This window comes from Nicotiana sylvestris, chromosome 1 (genome assembly GCF_000393655.2).
Source record: "Nicotiana sylvestris chromosome 1, ASM39365v2, whole genome shotgun sequence".
NCBI lineage: Eukaryota > Viridiplantae > Streptophyta > Magnoliopsida > Solanales > Solanaceae > Nicotiana > Nicotiana sylvestris.
The window spans coordinates 155,651,810-155,669,530 of NC_091057.1; the positions used below are offsets into that span (position 1 = coordinate 155,651,810).

Below are 17,721 nucleotides of genomic sequence, written 5' to 3' on the forward strand. Positions count from 1 at the left end.
TTTAAGCAAATAGGCAATTAAGTCAACTAAACATGCTTTTCTAAACTAGCAACATACTAAATTCACAAGTAGAATAAAACAGAAAAAAGAACTCAGTTGAACTACTTAAGGAAAAATTGGATTTTCAACAATTATCTCAAGTATGCACTCGTCACCTCACGTACAAGGCATTTCAATTATCAAATATATCATATCCTAAGGGGAAGGTCCCCCACACGAGGTTAGACAAGCCACTTACCTCGAACCAGCTCAAAATCAATCCAACACCACTTCTTTGCCACGAGTACTTGACTCCAAATGGCCCAAATCTATCAAATTCAATTGCATAATGTAAATAACACTTGAAGTAACTGATTCTATAATTAAAGTCTAAGATAATGCACGAAATTATGAAAATGACCAAAACGCCCCTCGGGCCCATGTCTCAGAATTGGGTAAAATTTAGTTTTTCAGAAACCTCGTACTCTCACGAGTCTATAAATAATAAGAACACTGAAATCGGAGTCCAAATGTCCCCTCAAATCCTCAATTAAGGGCCTCATAAACTCAAGCCCTAATTAACCATTTTTCCCAATTTCTCACCACTAATTAGGTCTTTAATCAGATAAAAACGAGTTACGAAGTCAAGGATGTTACCTCCAAGTGATTCCCCTTTGTTTTGCTCAAAAATCTCTCCCAAAAGCTTCAAACCCAGATGAAAATGGTGAAAGAGTAGCTCAAATTCGCGAAGGCAACTATTTATATGTTCTGCCTAGCGATTTCTGCATTTGCGACCCTGGGACCACATCTGCAATCCCACTTCTGCGAAAACTTCGTCGCATCTGTGACTATCATTTAAATACCAGAAACCACATCTGCGATTACATTTTTTGCAGATGCGACACCGCTTCTGTGGTGTCCCTTCCGCATCTGCAGAACCTGAAGGAAAGGCCAAAATCTGCTTCTGTGGTCCCTTAGCCGCTTCTGTAGCGCCGCATCTGTGGTCCCCAAACCGCAGATGCGAAAATACCAGAAGACCAGCTGCTGCCCAACTTCAACTATAAAGTTTCCTCCGTTAACCATCTGAATTCATCCCGAGACTCCCTGGACCTCAACTACAGGCATCAACATATCCTAAAACCTTATTCAAACTTGTACAAATCTTCAAAACACTTCAAACAACATCAACACAACCAAAACACATCGGATTCAAGCCTAAGTTTCTAAAATCTTCCGAATTCCATTTTCGATCAAAAACCCAACCAAAACACGTCTGAATGACCTGAAATTTTGCACACATATCCCAAATGACACAACGGAACTATTACAGCTCTCGGAATTCCATTTCGACCCTCGGATCAAAATCTCGCTATCGAACCGAAAACTTTAAAAATTCGACCTTTTGGCATTTCAAGCCTAAATTAGCTACGGACCTCCAAATCACCATCTGAATACGCCCCTAAGTCCGAAATCACCCAACGGAGCTAACGAAACCATCGAATTTCCATTCTGAGGCCGTCTCCACACTGTTCCGACTACATTCACTTTTCCAACACTTAAGCTCTCATTTAGGGACTAAGTGTCCCAAAACTCTCCAAAACTCAAAACTGAACATCCCAGCAAATCGAAATAGCAGAAATAAACTTGGGAAAAGCAGTTAATAGTGGATCGGGGCGTAAATTCTTAAGACGACCGGCCGGGTCGTCACATCCTCCTATACTTAAACATTCGTTCGTCCTCGAACGAGCATAAAAATATACCTGAAGTAGTGAAAAGATGAGGGTAACAGTTGCACATATCCTGCTCGATCTCCCAGATCGCCTTCTTGACCGGCTGACCCCGCCACTGAACCTTCACTGATGCAATATTCTTTGACCTCAACTTTCTGACCTGCATGTCCAACATTGCCACTGGCTCCTCAACATAAGATAGATCCTTATCCAACTGGACTAAACTGAAATCCAATACGTGCGACGGGTCACCGTGATACCTTCGAAGCATCGAAACATGAAATACTGGATGAACTCCGGCCAAGCTGGGAGGTAAGGTAAGCTTATAAGCAACCTCCCCAACATGGCTCAATATCTCAAAAGGGCCAATAAATCTCAAATTCAACTTTCCTTTCTTCCCGAATCTCATGATGCCCTTCATAGGCGAAACCCGAAGCAGAACCCGCTCTACAACCATATAAGAAACATCACGAACCTTCCGGTCCGCGTAACTCTTCTGTCTGGACTGGGTTATACGGAGTCTATCCTGAATCACCTTAACCTTCTCTAAAGCATCCTGTACCAAGTCTGTGCCCAATAGTCTAGCCTCACCCGGCTCAAACCAACCCATCGAGTATCTACATCGCCTCCCATATAAAGCCTTATACGGTGCCATCTAAATACTGGACTGATAGCTGTTGTTATAAGCAAACTCCGCCAATGGCAAGAACTGATCCCAAGACCCTTCAAACTCAATTACACACGCACCAAGCATATCCTCAAGAATCTGAATAGTGCGCTCGGTTGTCCGTCCGTTTGAGGGTGAAATGTTGTACTCAACTCTACCCGAGTACCTAACTCATGTTGAACGGCCCTCCAGAACAGTGATGTGAACTGAGTACCTCTATCTGAAATGATGGAAACCGGAATACCATGCAGACGAACAATCTCCTAGATATAGATCTCTGCCAGCCGCTCCGAGGAATAAGTAGCACACACAGGAATAAAGTGAGCGGACATGGTCAGCCGATCCACAATCACCCAAATAGCATCAAACTTTCTCAAAGTCCGTGGGAGCCCAACTACAAAGTCCATGGTGATCCGCTCCCACTTCCACTCCGGGATCTCCATCTGCTGAAGCAACCTACTCGGTCTCTAGTGCTCATACTCCACATGTTGACAGTTGAGACACCAAGCAACGAATCCAACTATATCTTTCTTCATTCGCCTCCACCAGTAGTGCTGTCTCAAATCCTGATACATCTTCGTGGCACCCAGATGGATGGAATACCGCGAACTATGGACATCCTCTAGGATCAACTCTCAAAGCCCATAAACATTGGGTACAAAAATCCGGCCCTGCATCCTCAATACCCCATCATCACCAATAGTCACATCTCTGGCATCACCGTGCTGAACCTTGTCCTTGAGGACAAGCAAATGAGGGTCATCATACTGCCACTCCCTGATACGGTCAAATAAAGGCGACCGAGAAACCATGCAAGCTAGAACCTGACTGGGCTCCGAAAGGTCCAATCTCACCAACTGGCTGGCTAAGGCCTAAACATCCATTGCCATAGGCCTCTCCGATGCTGGTAGATAAGCCAAACTCTCTGCCCAGCGACTCAAAGCATCGGCTACCACATTAGCCTTGCCTAGGTGATACAAAATAGTGATATCATAGTCCTTCAGCAACTCCAACCACCTCCTCTAGCGCAAATTTAGATCATTTTTCTTGAACAAAAGCTGCAAGCTCTGATGGTCAGTATAAATCTCACAGGGAACCCCGTATAAGTAATGGCGCCAAATCTTCAGGGCATGAACAATAGCAGCTAACTCAAGGTCGTGAACAGGGTAGTTCTTCTCATGAATCTTCAATTGTCTGGATGCATAGGCAATCACCCTACTGTCCTGCATCAACACCGATCCGAGTCCAACCCTCAAGGCATCACAATAGACCGTATAAGACCCCGAACTTGTAGGCAATATCAAAATTGGGGTTGTGGTCAAAGCTGTCTTGAGCTTCTGAAAGCTTGCCTCACACTCCTCCGTCCACTGAAACGGAGCACCCTTCTGGGTCAACCTGGTTATGGGGGCTGCAATCGATGAAAACCCCTCCACAAAACGACGTCAGTAACCTGCCAAACTAAGGAAACTACAGATCTTTGTAGCTGAGGATGGTCTGGGCCAACTCTGCATGGCCTCTATCTTCTTCGGATCTACCTGAATACCCTCACTCGATACCACGTGGCCTAAGAATTCCACTGAATCCAACCAAAACTCACATTTCGAGAACTTAGCATATAACTTCTTCTCTCTCAGAGTCTGAAGCACAGTCCTCAGGTGCTGCTTATGATCTTCTCGACTCCGGGAATACACCAGAATATCATCAATAAAGACAATGATGGATGAGTCAAGATACGGTCGAAACACACTGTGCATCAAATGCATAAAGGCTACTAGGGCATTGGTCAGCCCAAATGACATAACAAGGAACTCGTAATGGCCATACCGAGTCCTGAAAGCAGTCTTCGGGATATCTGGCTCCCGAATCTTCAACTGATAGTAACCTGAGCGCAAGTCAATCTTAGAAAACACCCGTGCGCCCTGAAGCTGGTCAAACAGATCATCAATATGAGGCAAAGGATAACTGTTCTTCACTGTTGCTTTGTTCAATTGGCGATAATCAATACACATATGCATAAAACCATCATTTTTCTTCATAAACAAGACAAAAGCACCCCAAGGTGATACACTAGGCTGAATAAAACCCTTATCAAGCAATTCCTGCAACAGATCCTTTAAATCCTTCAACTCAGGAGGAGCCATACGATACGGAGGAATAGAAATGGGCTGAGTGCCCGGCAACAGATCAATGCCAAAATCAATATCTTTATCAGGCGGCATGCTTGGAAGGTCGGCTGGAAAAAATCCCATACTACTAGAACCGAATCAACTGAAGGGGTATCAATACTGACTTCTCTCACATAAGCTAAATACGTGGCACACGCCTTCTCAACCATACGCTAAGCTTTAAGAAAAGAAATAACTCTACTGGGAGTATGATCTAAAGTACCCCTCCACTCAACATGATGTATACCTGGCATAGCCAGCGTCATGTTTTTGGCATGACAATCAAGAATGGCATAATGGGGCGACAACCAGTCCATGCCCAAGATAATATCAAAATCAACCATGCTAAGTAATAATAGATCGGCTCTGATCTCAAAACCACTAAGAGCAACCAAACACAACCGATAAACACAGTCCACAATAAGAGAATCTCTCACAAGAGTAGAAACATAAACAAGGGAACTCAAATAATCCCGAGATACACCCAAATGCAGAGCAAAATAAAAAGACACATAAGAGTAAGTATAGCCTAGATTGAATAGAACCGATGTATCTTTGTGGCCAATATAATACCTGTGATGACAGAATCAGAGGCAACAACCTCGGTACGGGCAGGAAGGGCATAGTATCGGGCTTGGCCTCCCCCTCGAGGGCGACCTCTACCTCCTCGACATCCACCTCTAGCTGGCTGAGTAGGTGGGGTAGCAACTGGAACTGTAATCATAATCTGAGAACTCTGCAGGGCATGCTGTGGCTGAGAAGTCTATGGTGGTGCACTCCTACCAAGTCTAGGTCAATCCCTCACCACGTGGCGTATGTCACCACACTCAAAACAAGCTCTGGGAGGACGTGGTGGCTATGACTGGCTAGGGCCAGGTCTGCTGGACTGACCTCTGAAAGCACCCCGCGCATGAGGCGCACTAGAAACGGGAGGTGCATAATAAGGCTCCTGAGATCTAGGAGGAGCTGGAGCACTAATGGTATTGGAAGAGCTGAATGAACAGGGCGACTCATATAAACCCTACTATAGCGACCTGTAGCTAGGGTACGGGCACCAGAATAATGGCCCGACTCTCGAGACCTCGTGACCTCCCTCTCCACTCTTTCCCTAGCATGCATAACCTCAATTCTCTTAGCAATTCTCACCACCTGCTAATAAGAAATATCCATCTCCAACTCACGAGCCATGCTATATCTGATGCTGGGAATAAGGCCCTCAATAAATCGGTGAACCCTCTCGCGGACAGTAGAAACCAAGGCTGGTGCATGCCTAGCCAAACTGGTGTAATGGACAACATACTCTGAAATAGTCATAACACCTTGACACAAATGCTCAAACTCTGCGCTCCATGCGTCCCTAAGGCTCTAAGGAATATACTCCCTCAGGAAAGATCTGAAAACTGAGCCCAAGTCAGTGAAGCAGCCTCATCTGGACTATCTAACTCATAGGTGCGCCACCACTCATAGGCGGCTCCTCGAAGCTGGAAGGTAGTGAAAGAAACCCCGCTCGATCCTGAGATACCCATGGTATGGAGAATGCGGTAACACTCATCAAGAAATCCCAGAGCATCCTCCAATGCTAGACCACTGAATACAGGAGGCTTGTACTTCTTGAACCTCTCAAGCCTCAGCTGCTCATCCTCGGAAGCCGCTACCCTGTCCTCGGGCTGAACTGGCACTACAGGTGGCACAAGGATAATCTCAGGGACCTGCTCGACATGCACTCGCTGCTCAGGAGTGCGGGCGGTGGGAGTCTGTGCTCCTCCCCCGGCCTGAGATGTGGCTGCGGCAAGGGAAGCAACCCTGCCTGAGCCAAAGTGGTGTACATGCTCATGAACTGTGTCAGTGTCTCCTGAAAAGTTGGAATAGTAGTAGTAGTAGGCATGTTAGGTGCCTAGACTCTGGTTGGATCTGCTGTTGGTACCTCAGCGGCAGCTCACGCAGGTGCCCTGGTTGCACCACGTGCGCGTCCTCGGCCTCTACCCCGACCCCAGCCTCTAACGACTGCAGTAGGAGGCACAGGTGCCTGATTGTCTCGGGTAGCATGTGTCCTCACCATCTGTGAGAGAATAGAAAACAGAATTTTAGAATTGTGATGTCAAAATACCACACGACAGGGAAATCGAATGAAGTGGAAATTTTCCTAATAGTTACATAGCCTCTCGTAGATAAGTACAGACGTCTCCGTACCGATCAGCGAGACTCTAATAAACCAGCTTGTGATCCATGACTCCTATGAAGATAGAGCTCTGATACCAACTTGTCACGACCCCGGTTCACCCTCCGTGAACCATCATGACGGCACCTAGTCTATACGACTAGGTAAGCCTAAATTGCAGAAGATAACCAAAACTTACGGAAGTAAACAATTTAAAAACATAAATAAGGCAATAACAGTGTTTAAATGTGCCGCTCGCCATACAACATATATAAATCTCAAAATCAATATCCAAATCCAAAACCCAAAAACCCACGAATCACAAGCTAAGAAAAGGAATTACTATATTGCTCTAACTCTGAAATTTGTCTTATAAGAATAGAAAGTACAGAAGGGCAAAATACTAAACGGAATGAATAGAAAGGGACTCCTCAGTCTGCGGACGCGACAGATGTACCTCGAAATCTCTAAGTAGTCGCCTCCCTCAAGGATGGTAGGCCTGAGTAGAAGTACCTGGATCTGCACATGAAAACATGCGCAGAAGAGGCATGAGTACACCACAGCGGTACTCAGTAAGTGTCAAGCCTAACCTCGGTTGGGTAGTGACAAGGAAGGTCAAGGCCCTATTGAGATTAAATAAATATAGAGATGACAAGATAAGATAAGCAGTACAATTGAAAATCTACAGTAAGAATATACATAGGATAATAAGAGTACAATAACGAAAACAGATATGAAGGCAAACCACAAGGAAGTACCACTCATAACAAGGATGATAACCGGAGATCTCTTGGTATCCCGAGGATCTCTTGGTAGCCTCAATATATGCTAGGGATCTCTTGGTATCCCGAGGATCTCTTGGTATCCTCAATATATGTTAGGGATCTCTTGGTATCCCGAGAATCTCTTGGTATCCCGAGGATCTCTTAGCATCCTCAATATATGCTAGGGATCTCTTGGTATCCTCAATATATGCTAGGAATCTCTTGGTATTCCAAGAATCTCTTGGTATCCTCAATATACGTGCCAGAGATCTCTTGGTATCCCGCACCTCAGTTCAGATCATAAATACATACAAGGGATCTCCCGGGATGTCATCCCGTAGTCCCAAGGTAAAAACACACAGTAGCAACACAAGAAAACCCAATTAAGCTAAATGAAATTCTACATTTCGAGGCCTTGAAAACCTCATTTAGCGTTATCTCAATTTGTGTGCGCAGTCCGGGTATGTAGCCAGAAAGCCTAAATGTGAAAATTTGTGAAAATGATAAGTTTTGATTGTAAAATGAATTAATTTGACTTTGGTCGACGTTTTGGGTAAACAGACCCGAACCCGTGATTTGATGGTCCCGGAAGGTCCGTAGAAAAATATGGGACTTGGGAGTATGCCCGGAATCGAATTCCGAGGTCCCAAGCCCGAGAAATGATTTTTTAAAGAAAATTGTTTTCTGAAATTGTTTAAAGGAATTTGAAATGAATTTTGATTAGAACAGTTGGTATCGGGCCTGTATTTTGGTTTCAGCACACGTACAGGTCTTATATGTGATTTAAGATAATTCTGTGAAGTTTGGCAAGAAACGGAATCCATTTGATGGGATTCAGACCGTAAATGCAAAGTTTGATGCTTTAAGAAGTTTTGAAATTTTTCATTGACTTTGAGGTTTAATTCATTGTATAAGGGGTTAATTTGGCGATTTGATCGCACGGATAAGTTCATATGATATTTTTGAGTTAGTAGGCATGTTTGTTTTGGAGCCCCGAGGGCTCGGGTGAGTTTCGAATGTGTTTCGGAAGGTTTAGGACTTGTGAAAATTGCAGAAAACAGATGTTCTGGTGTGCTGATACTTTCTTCTTCGCGTTCGCGGGAGGAACCTCGCGAACGCAATGTGTTATTTGTAATGAAGGAAAACTCCTTCTACGCGAACGCGTGACCCAGGTCGCGAACGCGAGGCATTGAGGGCCTTCCCTTCGCGAACGCGGGCCTGGTATCGCGGGCCTGGTATCGCGAACGCGAAGGCTTATCGCCTGGGCAGGGGGAGGGGTACTATACCCTACGCGAACACGACCACCTGGACGTCGAGGGCTTGAGGAGTTTCTACTCAGCGAACGTGATCCCACTTATATGAACGCGAAGGTCTCTCAGGCCTGACTCATCGCGAACGCGATGAGCCTGTCGCCAACGCGATGAACAATTTCGCCCAGTTATTTTTGTTTCAAAAATAGAATGTCATACGGGATTTTCATTATTTTTCACAAACTTCATCTTCTCCACAACTCTTGGGCGATTTTTGAAGAACTTCTTCACAATAACCTCTTGGGTAAGTAATCTTTAACTTATTTTCTTCCATTTTTATTCACACCCCACTAGATTTCTAGGCCTAAAACATGTGATTAAGGGTAGAAAATTAGGGATTTAGGTAGAGTTAGGGCTTTTTGATTATTTGGGAATTTGACCTCGTTTTGGGGTCGGATTTGAAAAAAAATTATATATTCGGGCTCGTGGGTGAATGGGTGATCAGGTTTTGGTCCGAACCTCATGTTTTGACCAAGCGAGCCCGGGTCAATTTTTGACTTTTTGGGAAGAATGATTAGAAAGCTATAATTAAGCATTAGAATTGGATTGTTTAGCGTTTACTGATGTTATGAAGTCGATTATGTCTAGATACAATTGATTTGGAGCCGAATTCAAAAGGAAAGGCGGTGTTTGAGGCTTGAGTTACCCGTGGAAGTTCGAGATAAATGTTTGGTCTAACCTTAGCTTAAGGGATTAAGAGTTGTGTCCTATTTGCTATTTGCTTCTTGTTGAGTACGACGTATAAGCATGGTGATGAGTATCTATACGTTGGTGTCGAGCGTGATCGTGAGTTTTAAATTGCAACTTGTTGTGTTCTTAAATGATATTACAGACGCTTTAATTGATGACTCTCTATAGTGAGCAAGGAATAAGTTTGTTTTCGTGGGAATTACGAAGTTTGAGTATTGTTGATAGCTAAAATGGTTAGATGTTGGATTAAGATTGGTTATAGTTGTTTCTCCCTGGCCGGGACGTATTTATTTATGTTGTCGATTCCCTTGCCGGGATAGTGAGTTCGTTATTGATCCCTTGCCGGGACTATGGTTATGATTATTATTGAATGTATATTTGGAACGGGTTGTGTGCCGCAACATTATTATATATGGATCGGGTTGGGCACCGCAACATTATTATATATGGATTGGGTTGCACGCCACAACAATGTTATATTGGATCGGGTTGCACGCCGCGACAAATATTATATTGGATCGGGTTGTATGCCGCAACAGTGATATAAATGGATCGGGTTGCATGCCGCAACAATAATATAAATGGATCGGGTTGCACGCCGAACAATGTTAAATGATAAGGGATTGGGTTGCACGCCGCAACAGTGTTAAATGATAAGGGATCGGGTTGCGCGCCGCAATAGTATTATTATTGTTTTGTTGTAGATCTTGAATCGTTCTCTCATATTTCTCGTAAGTTTCTGCTGGATTTGATATTTTCCCTGTATCATGTACCTCCTTCCATTTAAATTGTTTATTCCTGTTTATTTTCCTCGTATATTATATGACTGCACAGGTTTATCTGGAGTCTAGTCCTAGCCTCGTCACTACATCACTGGGATTAGGCCAGGCACTTACCAGCACATGGGGTCAGTTGTGATGATGCTACACTCTGCACTATGTGCAGATACTGGAGCAACATTTGGACAGTAGCACTTGGGGAGTTAGCCTTCAGTCCACTCAGAGATCTCGAGATAGTCCTGCAGTCGTCCGCAGGCCCGGCGTTCTCTTCTACCTATTTATATGTTCTATTTCACTTGTTTTCGAGACAGACTGTATTTCCTTGTTCAGAAGTTTGTATGCAATATTCATAGACAGACCATAGATATTGTGACACCGGTTTCTGGGTAGAGACGTATGTTGGCATTTTCGTACTGATTTTGGTATTATATTAGTCTAAGTCTTCCGCTTTATTTCATCTTTCGCTATTATTTGAATGTTGATCACCTATTAATTCAACTCGTTAAAAGGATGAAAAAAATGAAAGTGTTAGAATTTTTATATTTCGTGGCTAGCCTAGCTTCTACGAGTAGGCGCCATCACGACCCCCGAGAGTGGAAAATCCGGGTCGTGACAATTTCGTACCAAGTAAATAGTTAATCCTAACCTAACATGCTTCACGTAATGCAATTAAGGCAGTTTAAGCAAATAGGCAATTAAGTCAACTAAACATATTTTTCTAAACTAGCAACAGGCTAAATTCACAAGCAGAATAAAACAGGAAAAAGAACGCAGTTGAAATACTTAAGGAAAAATCGGATTTTCAACAATTAGCTCAAGTACGCGCTCGTCACCTCACGTACAAGGCATTTCAATTATCAAATATATCATATCCTAAGGGGAAGGTCCCCTGCACGAGGTTAGACAAGTCACATACCTCGAATCAGCTCAAAATCAATCCGACACCACTTCTTTGCCACGAGTACTCGACTCCAAATGGCCCAAATCTATCCAATTCAAATGCATAATGTAAATAACACTTCAAGTAACTGATTCTACAATTAAAGTCTAAGCTAATGGGCGAAATTATGAAAAATGACTAAAATGCCCCTCGGGCCCACGTATCAGAATTGGGTGAAATTTAAATTTCAAAAATCTCGTACTCTCACGAGTCTATACATAACAAGAACACTGAAATCGGAGTCCAAATGACCCCTCAAATCCTCAATTAAAGGCCTCATAAACTCAAACCCTAATTAACCATTTTTTTCCAATTTCTCACCACTAATTAGGGGTGTGCATTCGAATCGGTTTATCGATAAATCGAATCCATTATTTGTTATCGGTTTATTGATTTATCGATTTTGATTTCGTTTTCGAAATTTTCCTTATCGAGCTATCGGTTTCGATTTCGATTTTTTCCTCTTCGGTTATCGGTTTATTGATAAACCGATAAGATATACTTAAAAAGACAAATATACCCTTATTCTATAATACCCTTTCCTTTACCCCAAGTCCCTAACACTATTATTTCCTCTACCCAATCTTCAACGCCACTTTTACCTTTATATAAACAGAAGAAGCCTCCAGCTAAAGTTACTGACTTAGAAACCGAGCTTGCTCAACTCCAAGATGAGTTGAAGAAGGTAAAGGATCAGCTCACTTCATCCGAGTCCTTAAAAAGGAGGGCTCAAATAGAGGCAGAGGAGCCTAAGAATCAACTCGCAGCAATGTCAAAGAAGCTCGAGTAGTCCGAGAAACAACTAGTTGAGCTCTCAGATTCTGAGGATGCTCGAATCCTGGAACTTCGTAAGATCTCACAAGATCGAGATCAAGCATGGCAATCTGAACTCTAGAAACAACTTATTTTAGCTTCTTTTTATCCATATTAGTTAGGCGTGTTTGTGATATACTTTTCGTGGAATCCCGCAAATTTTCTTATTGGTGTAATCGATAACCGAATCGATAAGCCCCAAAAATCGATAAATCGAAATCAAAAAAAATCGAAACCTTATTGAAACGATAACGATAAGCATATGTACAAATCGATAATCGATAAGTAATTATCGATAAGGGTCAAAATCGAATTGATAAATCGAATGCACACCCCTACCACTAATTAGGTCTTTAATCACATAAAAACGAGTTATGAAGTCAAGGATGTTACCTCCAAGCGATTCCCCTTTGTTTTCCTCAAAAATCTCTCTTAAAAGCTTCAAACCCGGATGAAAATGGTGAAAGAGTAGCTTAAATTCGCGAAGGCAACTATTTATATGTTCTGCCCAGCGATTTTCGCATTTGCGACCCTGGGACCACATCTGCAGTCCCGCTTCTGCGGAAACTTCGTCGCATCTGTGACTATCATTTAAATACCAGAAACCGCATCTGCAATTACATTTTTTGCAGATGCGACACCGCTTCACATCTGCGAAACCTGAAGGAAAGGCCAAAATCCGCTTTTGCGGTCCCTTACCGCTTTTGCGGCGCTGTATCTGCGGTCCCCAAATCGCAGATGCGAAAATACCAGAAGACCAGCTGCTGCCCAACTTCAACTCTAAAATTTGCTCCGTTAACCATCCGAATTCATCTCGAGATCCCCGAGACCTCAACCAAAGGCATCAACATATCCTAAAAACTTATTCAAACTTGTATAAATCTTCAAAACACTTCAAATAACATCAAAACAACCAAAACACATCGGATTCAAGCTTAAGTTTCTAAAATCTTCTGAATTCCGCTTTCGATCAAAAACCCAACCAAAACACGTCCGAATGACCTGAAATTTTGCACACACATCCCAATGACACAACAGAACTACTACAACTCTCGGAATTCCATTCCAACCCTCGGATCAAAATCTCGCTATCGAACCGGAAACTTCAAAACTTCGACCTTTCGGCATTTCAAGCCTAAATTAGCTACGGACCTCCAAATCACCATCCGAACACGCCTCTAAGCCCCAAATCACCTAACCGAGCTAACTGAACCATCGGATTTCCATTCTGAGTCCGTCTCCATACTGTTCCGACTACGGTCACTTTTCCAACACTTAAGCTCTCATTTAGGGACTAAGTGTCCCAAAACTCTCCGAAACTCAAAATCGAACATCCCCACAAATTGAAATAGCAGAAATAAACTTGGGAAAAGCAGTTAATAGGGGATCGGGACGTAAATTCTTAAGACGATCGGTCGGGTCGTCACATTTATATTTTAAATTAATTGAAAAATAAATAAATTAAATAATTAAATTATATTTAAAAATATTGATGATAAATTTAAATGATTAAAAAATTTCGAATAAGAGGATACAAGCATAAAAGTATACAAATTTCAAGAATAAAATATTTATATTTATTAAAGACTATTAAAAAGATAATAGGCAAGATATTAATTAAATTATTAAGCTAATAAAAAATTATATGACAGTATAATAATATTAAATAATAAATAATACAATAACTATAAGAAAAGAACAAAAATAAAAAAGAATTTGCATAAAATGATGTGATGAATAAGACATATTTGACTTTCAGTCAAAAACAAAGTGATAATAAGAATTTTCTTAAAATAATATGATATAATGTGCTCAAACAACACAAATCACAATATGACATATTTAGTATTTTTTAATATTGACACCGAAACGAAATACAAGTACTAAAACCAAGGGATTAGGTTGTTACAAATAAAATAAAAGTTGTCTACTACGAGATTTGAATAATAATTTCTTATCTTGCTTCAAAATTAATATTTAATGTTATATAATTTTTATATGAAAGATTTTTTAAGGTTATTTACACATAATTCAAATAACATAGATTACAATTTGATATAATTTGTGTCCGCGCATCGTGCGGATACTAATACTAGTAATATAGATATAGATAGATAAGATAAATATATATAAATATAGATATAGATATAGATATAGATATAGGTGGATAGATAGATATAGATTCTTAAAAAGATTGGAGTGGATACCTATGAAAGATATTGGGCTTTCCCTAAACAATCTCCAGTCCAAATTCCAAAAGGCCCCTTCAATTCTAATATTTTGACTATTCCATCAACCAATAGGAGAATTTTCTACCGGATCTTCCCCATAACTATTCGATAATTTCAAACATCCATACAAAACTTATCCATTTACACAACATGTCCTCTGCGAATCTCAATCTCTAAATTCGATCCTATAATCTGATCTCCGATGACCACTCTTTTACCGTCGCCGGAAGTTTCCTCATTCTCAGCCGGAATCCATCCGGTGAGGACTTCTTCTTATATAAACCCTAGAAATGTGCAGAAGCTCGCTGTTTCTAGGTCGGGAAATAGGGGTGCTAGGGTTAGGGTGTGTTCAAGTGTAAAGGATTTGGAGGAGTCTCCGCCGCTGAAGTCAGGGAGTAATTTAGGGTTTTGTGCACAGTTCTCTGCTCCTGTGGAGACCAGCACGACGTTGTCTACAAAAGTGAACGAGGAAGAGGAGGAGAAGCGGAATTACTATCTGAATACGGGTTACGCTATTCGGACTATCCGAGAGGAGTTTCCTGCCCTCTTCTATAAGGAGCTAACCTTTGATATCTACAGGTTTGAGCTTTTTAATCATCTATTTTGCTGTTTCTACGAGTTGTTAATCTAAATTAGCTTAGGTTAGCTTCACAAATCATAGCTAGTCCCAACTCCCAGGTCCGAATAATAGAGGAGAGTTTCAATAGGTTGACCATTAATTTTAAAGATAGTCTAATCTAATTATTATGAGACTTCTGAATACACTGAAGCCGAAATGGGCTTGAATACAGTGGAATGATACATAAGGTTCCTATAGCTGACCTTAACTATTTTGGAACTGAGGCGTAAATCAGTTGATGCAGCTGCTGTTCTGGCTGTTTTGAGCTAGAAATAAGAGCAAGCATAGGCAAATAAATGAAACTCAAATAGGAATACGTTCGAAACTCAAGCTCCCGAGCATGAAGAAGAGAATTTAAATGAGAGGGAGAGAAGTGAACAATCACTTTTCTCTTTCTATATCTGCATTTCAAGAGGTTGTATTACCCTTACATTTGTATGGTACTGGTGAATGTTCTTTTCGATGGCTCTTTCCTTCTTATTTTGTTCGAATACTTTAGGTTGCAAGGAGTCTAATGTACCAATGGCTTAGAAACCATCTTAAGCTTAGTGGGTTAAAAGTGTTCTTTTGGGATAGTTTAGCGCGTTTTGCTGCAGTTCACTTTTTAGCTTAAAGCGTAGCAGTTGAATTCATTCCTTTAATCATGGAAGTCTCCGGGGCTTTGGATATTTGGACAGGGTTGCCTAAGCTGTAAACTGAGTTATATCATATGAACCATGTGGAACTATACACCTTCTACATGGGGCTTTACTTTTATATCGATAAAATCATCACTCTTTCAAACAAACAACAACAACAACAACAACAAGTGAACCATTTGGGATGTCCCTAGTTTTGTAGAGAGGATTGTATAGGGAGCAATAGCTGCTCTGTCAAACTTGTGTGGCTTCACATGTGATTCCTTCACTGAGAACGAGAAGGAAGTCTCACAGAACGAACAAGCACTAAAGAAGGGGGTGGGACCTCTCGTAAAAGAAAGAATTGACCTCGAGCCAGGTCTTGATTGTTTATTCCATTTTGTCAGTTTAAGTACTGGAATGGGAGTTACGGATATTCATTCCTAAACTATGTCACCAATTGGTGTCACTTTCATCAAGTAACCAACAGAGAGACTTCCAAGGGCCTAAGGTATCAAAAGAATGATCACTTTCACATCTTCTATATTTTCTTTTGAACTGGTTTGTTCCCCAACTAGCTTGGGTTGAGGAGTTGTTCTTGTGGTTGTTGATTTAAGCTGGTTCATGATCACCTGATTATATCAAGGAGGTACGAGGAAAGGGAGGGACTGGAATAGCCCATTTCTAGAAGTTTAGTTCAGAGAACCCATTACTAAGATGTAATTTAGAATTGAATATTAGTATTTATGCAGATGATGCAGAAGCAGCTTTTGGGGAAAAGAATACAGTAATTTGTTCTTATTTAGCTCCACCCTGCTGATGTTGCGTGAATTGCGCATGCATGTGATTGTGCACTATGGAACTTAAGTTAGTTGAGAATTAATAGTGTGATGATATTTTACACAATTGCGACCACATTGAATAATGTTTATAGGTGCTAATGGTGTTCTTCTGCTCTATATAGGGATGATATTGTCTTCAAAGATCCACTCAACACTTTTACTGGCATTGAGAATTATAAATCAATCTTCTGGGCTCTACGATTCCATGGCAGGATGTTCTTTAGGGCCTTGTGGATTGATATTGTGAGTGTATGGCAACCTGTGGAGAACATGATAATAGTTCGGTGGACTGTTCATGGCATTCCCCGTGTTCCTTGGGAGAGCCACGGTCGCTTCGATGGCACTTCAGAGTATAAGCTTGATAAAGATGGGAAGATTTATGAGCACTGGGTTCACAACATTGCTTTGAGTGGACCACCAAAGTTCCATGTACTTGCTGTGCAGGAATTAATTGAATACATTGGCGGCGCCTCAACACCAAAGCCTACTTTCTTTGAAATCTTTTCCCCTACCTTGAGGAACATCGCTCCAGTAACGAAATTTTCTAGGTTGAGGCGGAACCTGGGCTCAATTCTAGCCTCCCTAAAGAGAAATGAGGAGGAACAGTCAGATCAAACATAGCATTATGGTGAAGTGCCAAAAATGATTGGTAAATTTTTTTACTATATTCCAGACTCACACAATACGTACAAGTATATATGTACTAATAGAACTCCCGCAGGCAGCAAAACATATCTGGAGTTCTTTTCTTTTTTGTTTCTTCAGGAGGGTATCCACTTCTCTCTACTGTATGCTTCTTTTGAGCTCCAGCTACTGCCTTGTGAAGCGCAATACTTTGTAAATATTTGTATAGTATAGCATAAAATGTTGCTTCCGTCAGGAGTGTTTGCTCTGCATTTTGTAAAGGTACTAATCCTCGCCACTATATACAATGCCTTCCTCTTTCTAGCCACTTCACCATGTCATTAATAATCATCTTTGTTTGTAAGTTGTGAATTGCTGAGAAATCTAATCTGTCCAAACATCGTTTCAACAACATAATACTATACAATATAAAGTAAGGTATAAAACCATTATGATATGATATGATATGAAATAACAATCCAAACAGGAAAATCGTTCTTTGTCATGTTTGAATTTCTCCAAATTTCTAGTCATTTCCAGGTAGCGGGATTATTGCATGGTTATACAGATTAAAATGCATTTTCTTGGAGAAAGGACCAAATATCGCTATTTTGCCTATCGTATTAACCAGGTGCCTCCATATACAACAACTACAACTAAAATTACTCCTACGTCTTAGCCCAAGCTGGTGGATGTTGTGGTTTATTTTACAAATTTGGAGGAGGTTCATTAATGAAACTTTTCCTAATTAACGACTCAATAGTGTAATTAATGTGGTCAATAGACTCAATTC

General features: G+C 41.4%; 1 protein-coding gene across 1 annotated transcript; it reads left to right on the top strand.

Moving 5' to 3' along the window:
• The first annotated feature begins 14,326 nt into the window (after positions 1–14,326).
• Positions 14,327–17,256, top strand: LOC104247179 (uncharacterized). The gene is made up of 2 exons (XM_009803136.2): positions 14,327–14,805; positions 16,427–17,256. Exons 1-2 carry the CDS (start codon positions 14,429–14,431, stop codon positions 16,923–16,925), a joined length of 876 nt encoding a protein of 291 aa, XP_009801438.1. The 5' UTR covers positions 14,327–14,428; the 3' UTR covers positions 16,926–17,256.
• Positions 17,257–17,721: the final 465 nt, after the last annotated feature.

What these genes read in the sequence shown, in the direction of transcription:
- LOC104247179 (XM_009803136.2), top strand. Translation starts at nt 14,429, where the DNA reads ATGACCACTCTTTTACCGTCGCCGGAAGTTTCCTCATTCTCAGCCGGA. An exon ending in CTAACCTTTGATATCTACAG is followed by an intron (nt 14,806 to 16,426) that starts GTTTGAGCTTTT and finishes TGCTCTATATAG; the next exon opens with GGATGATATTGTCTTCAAAG.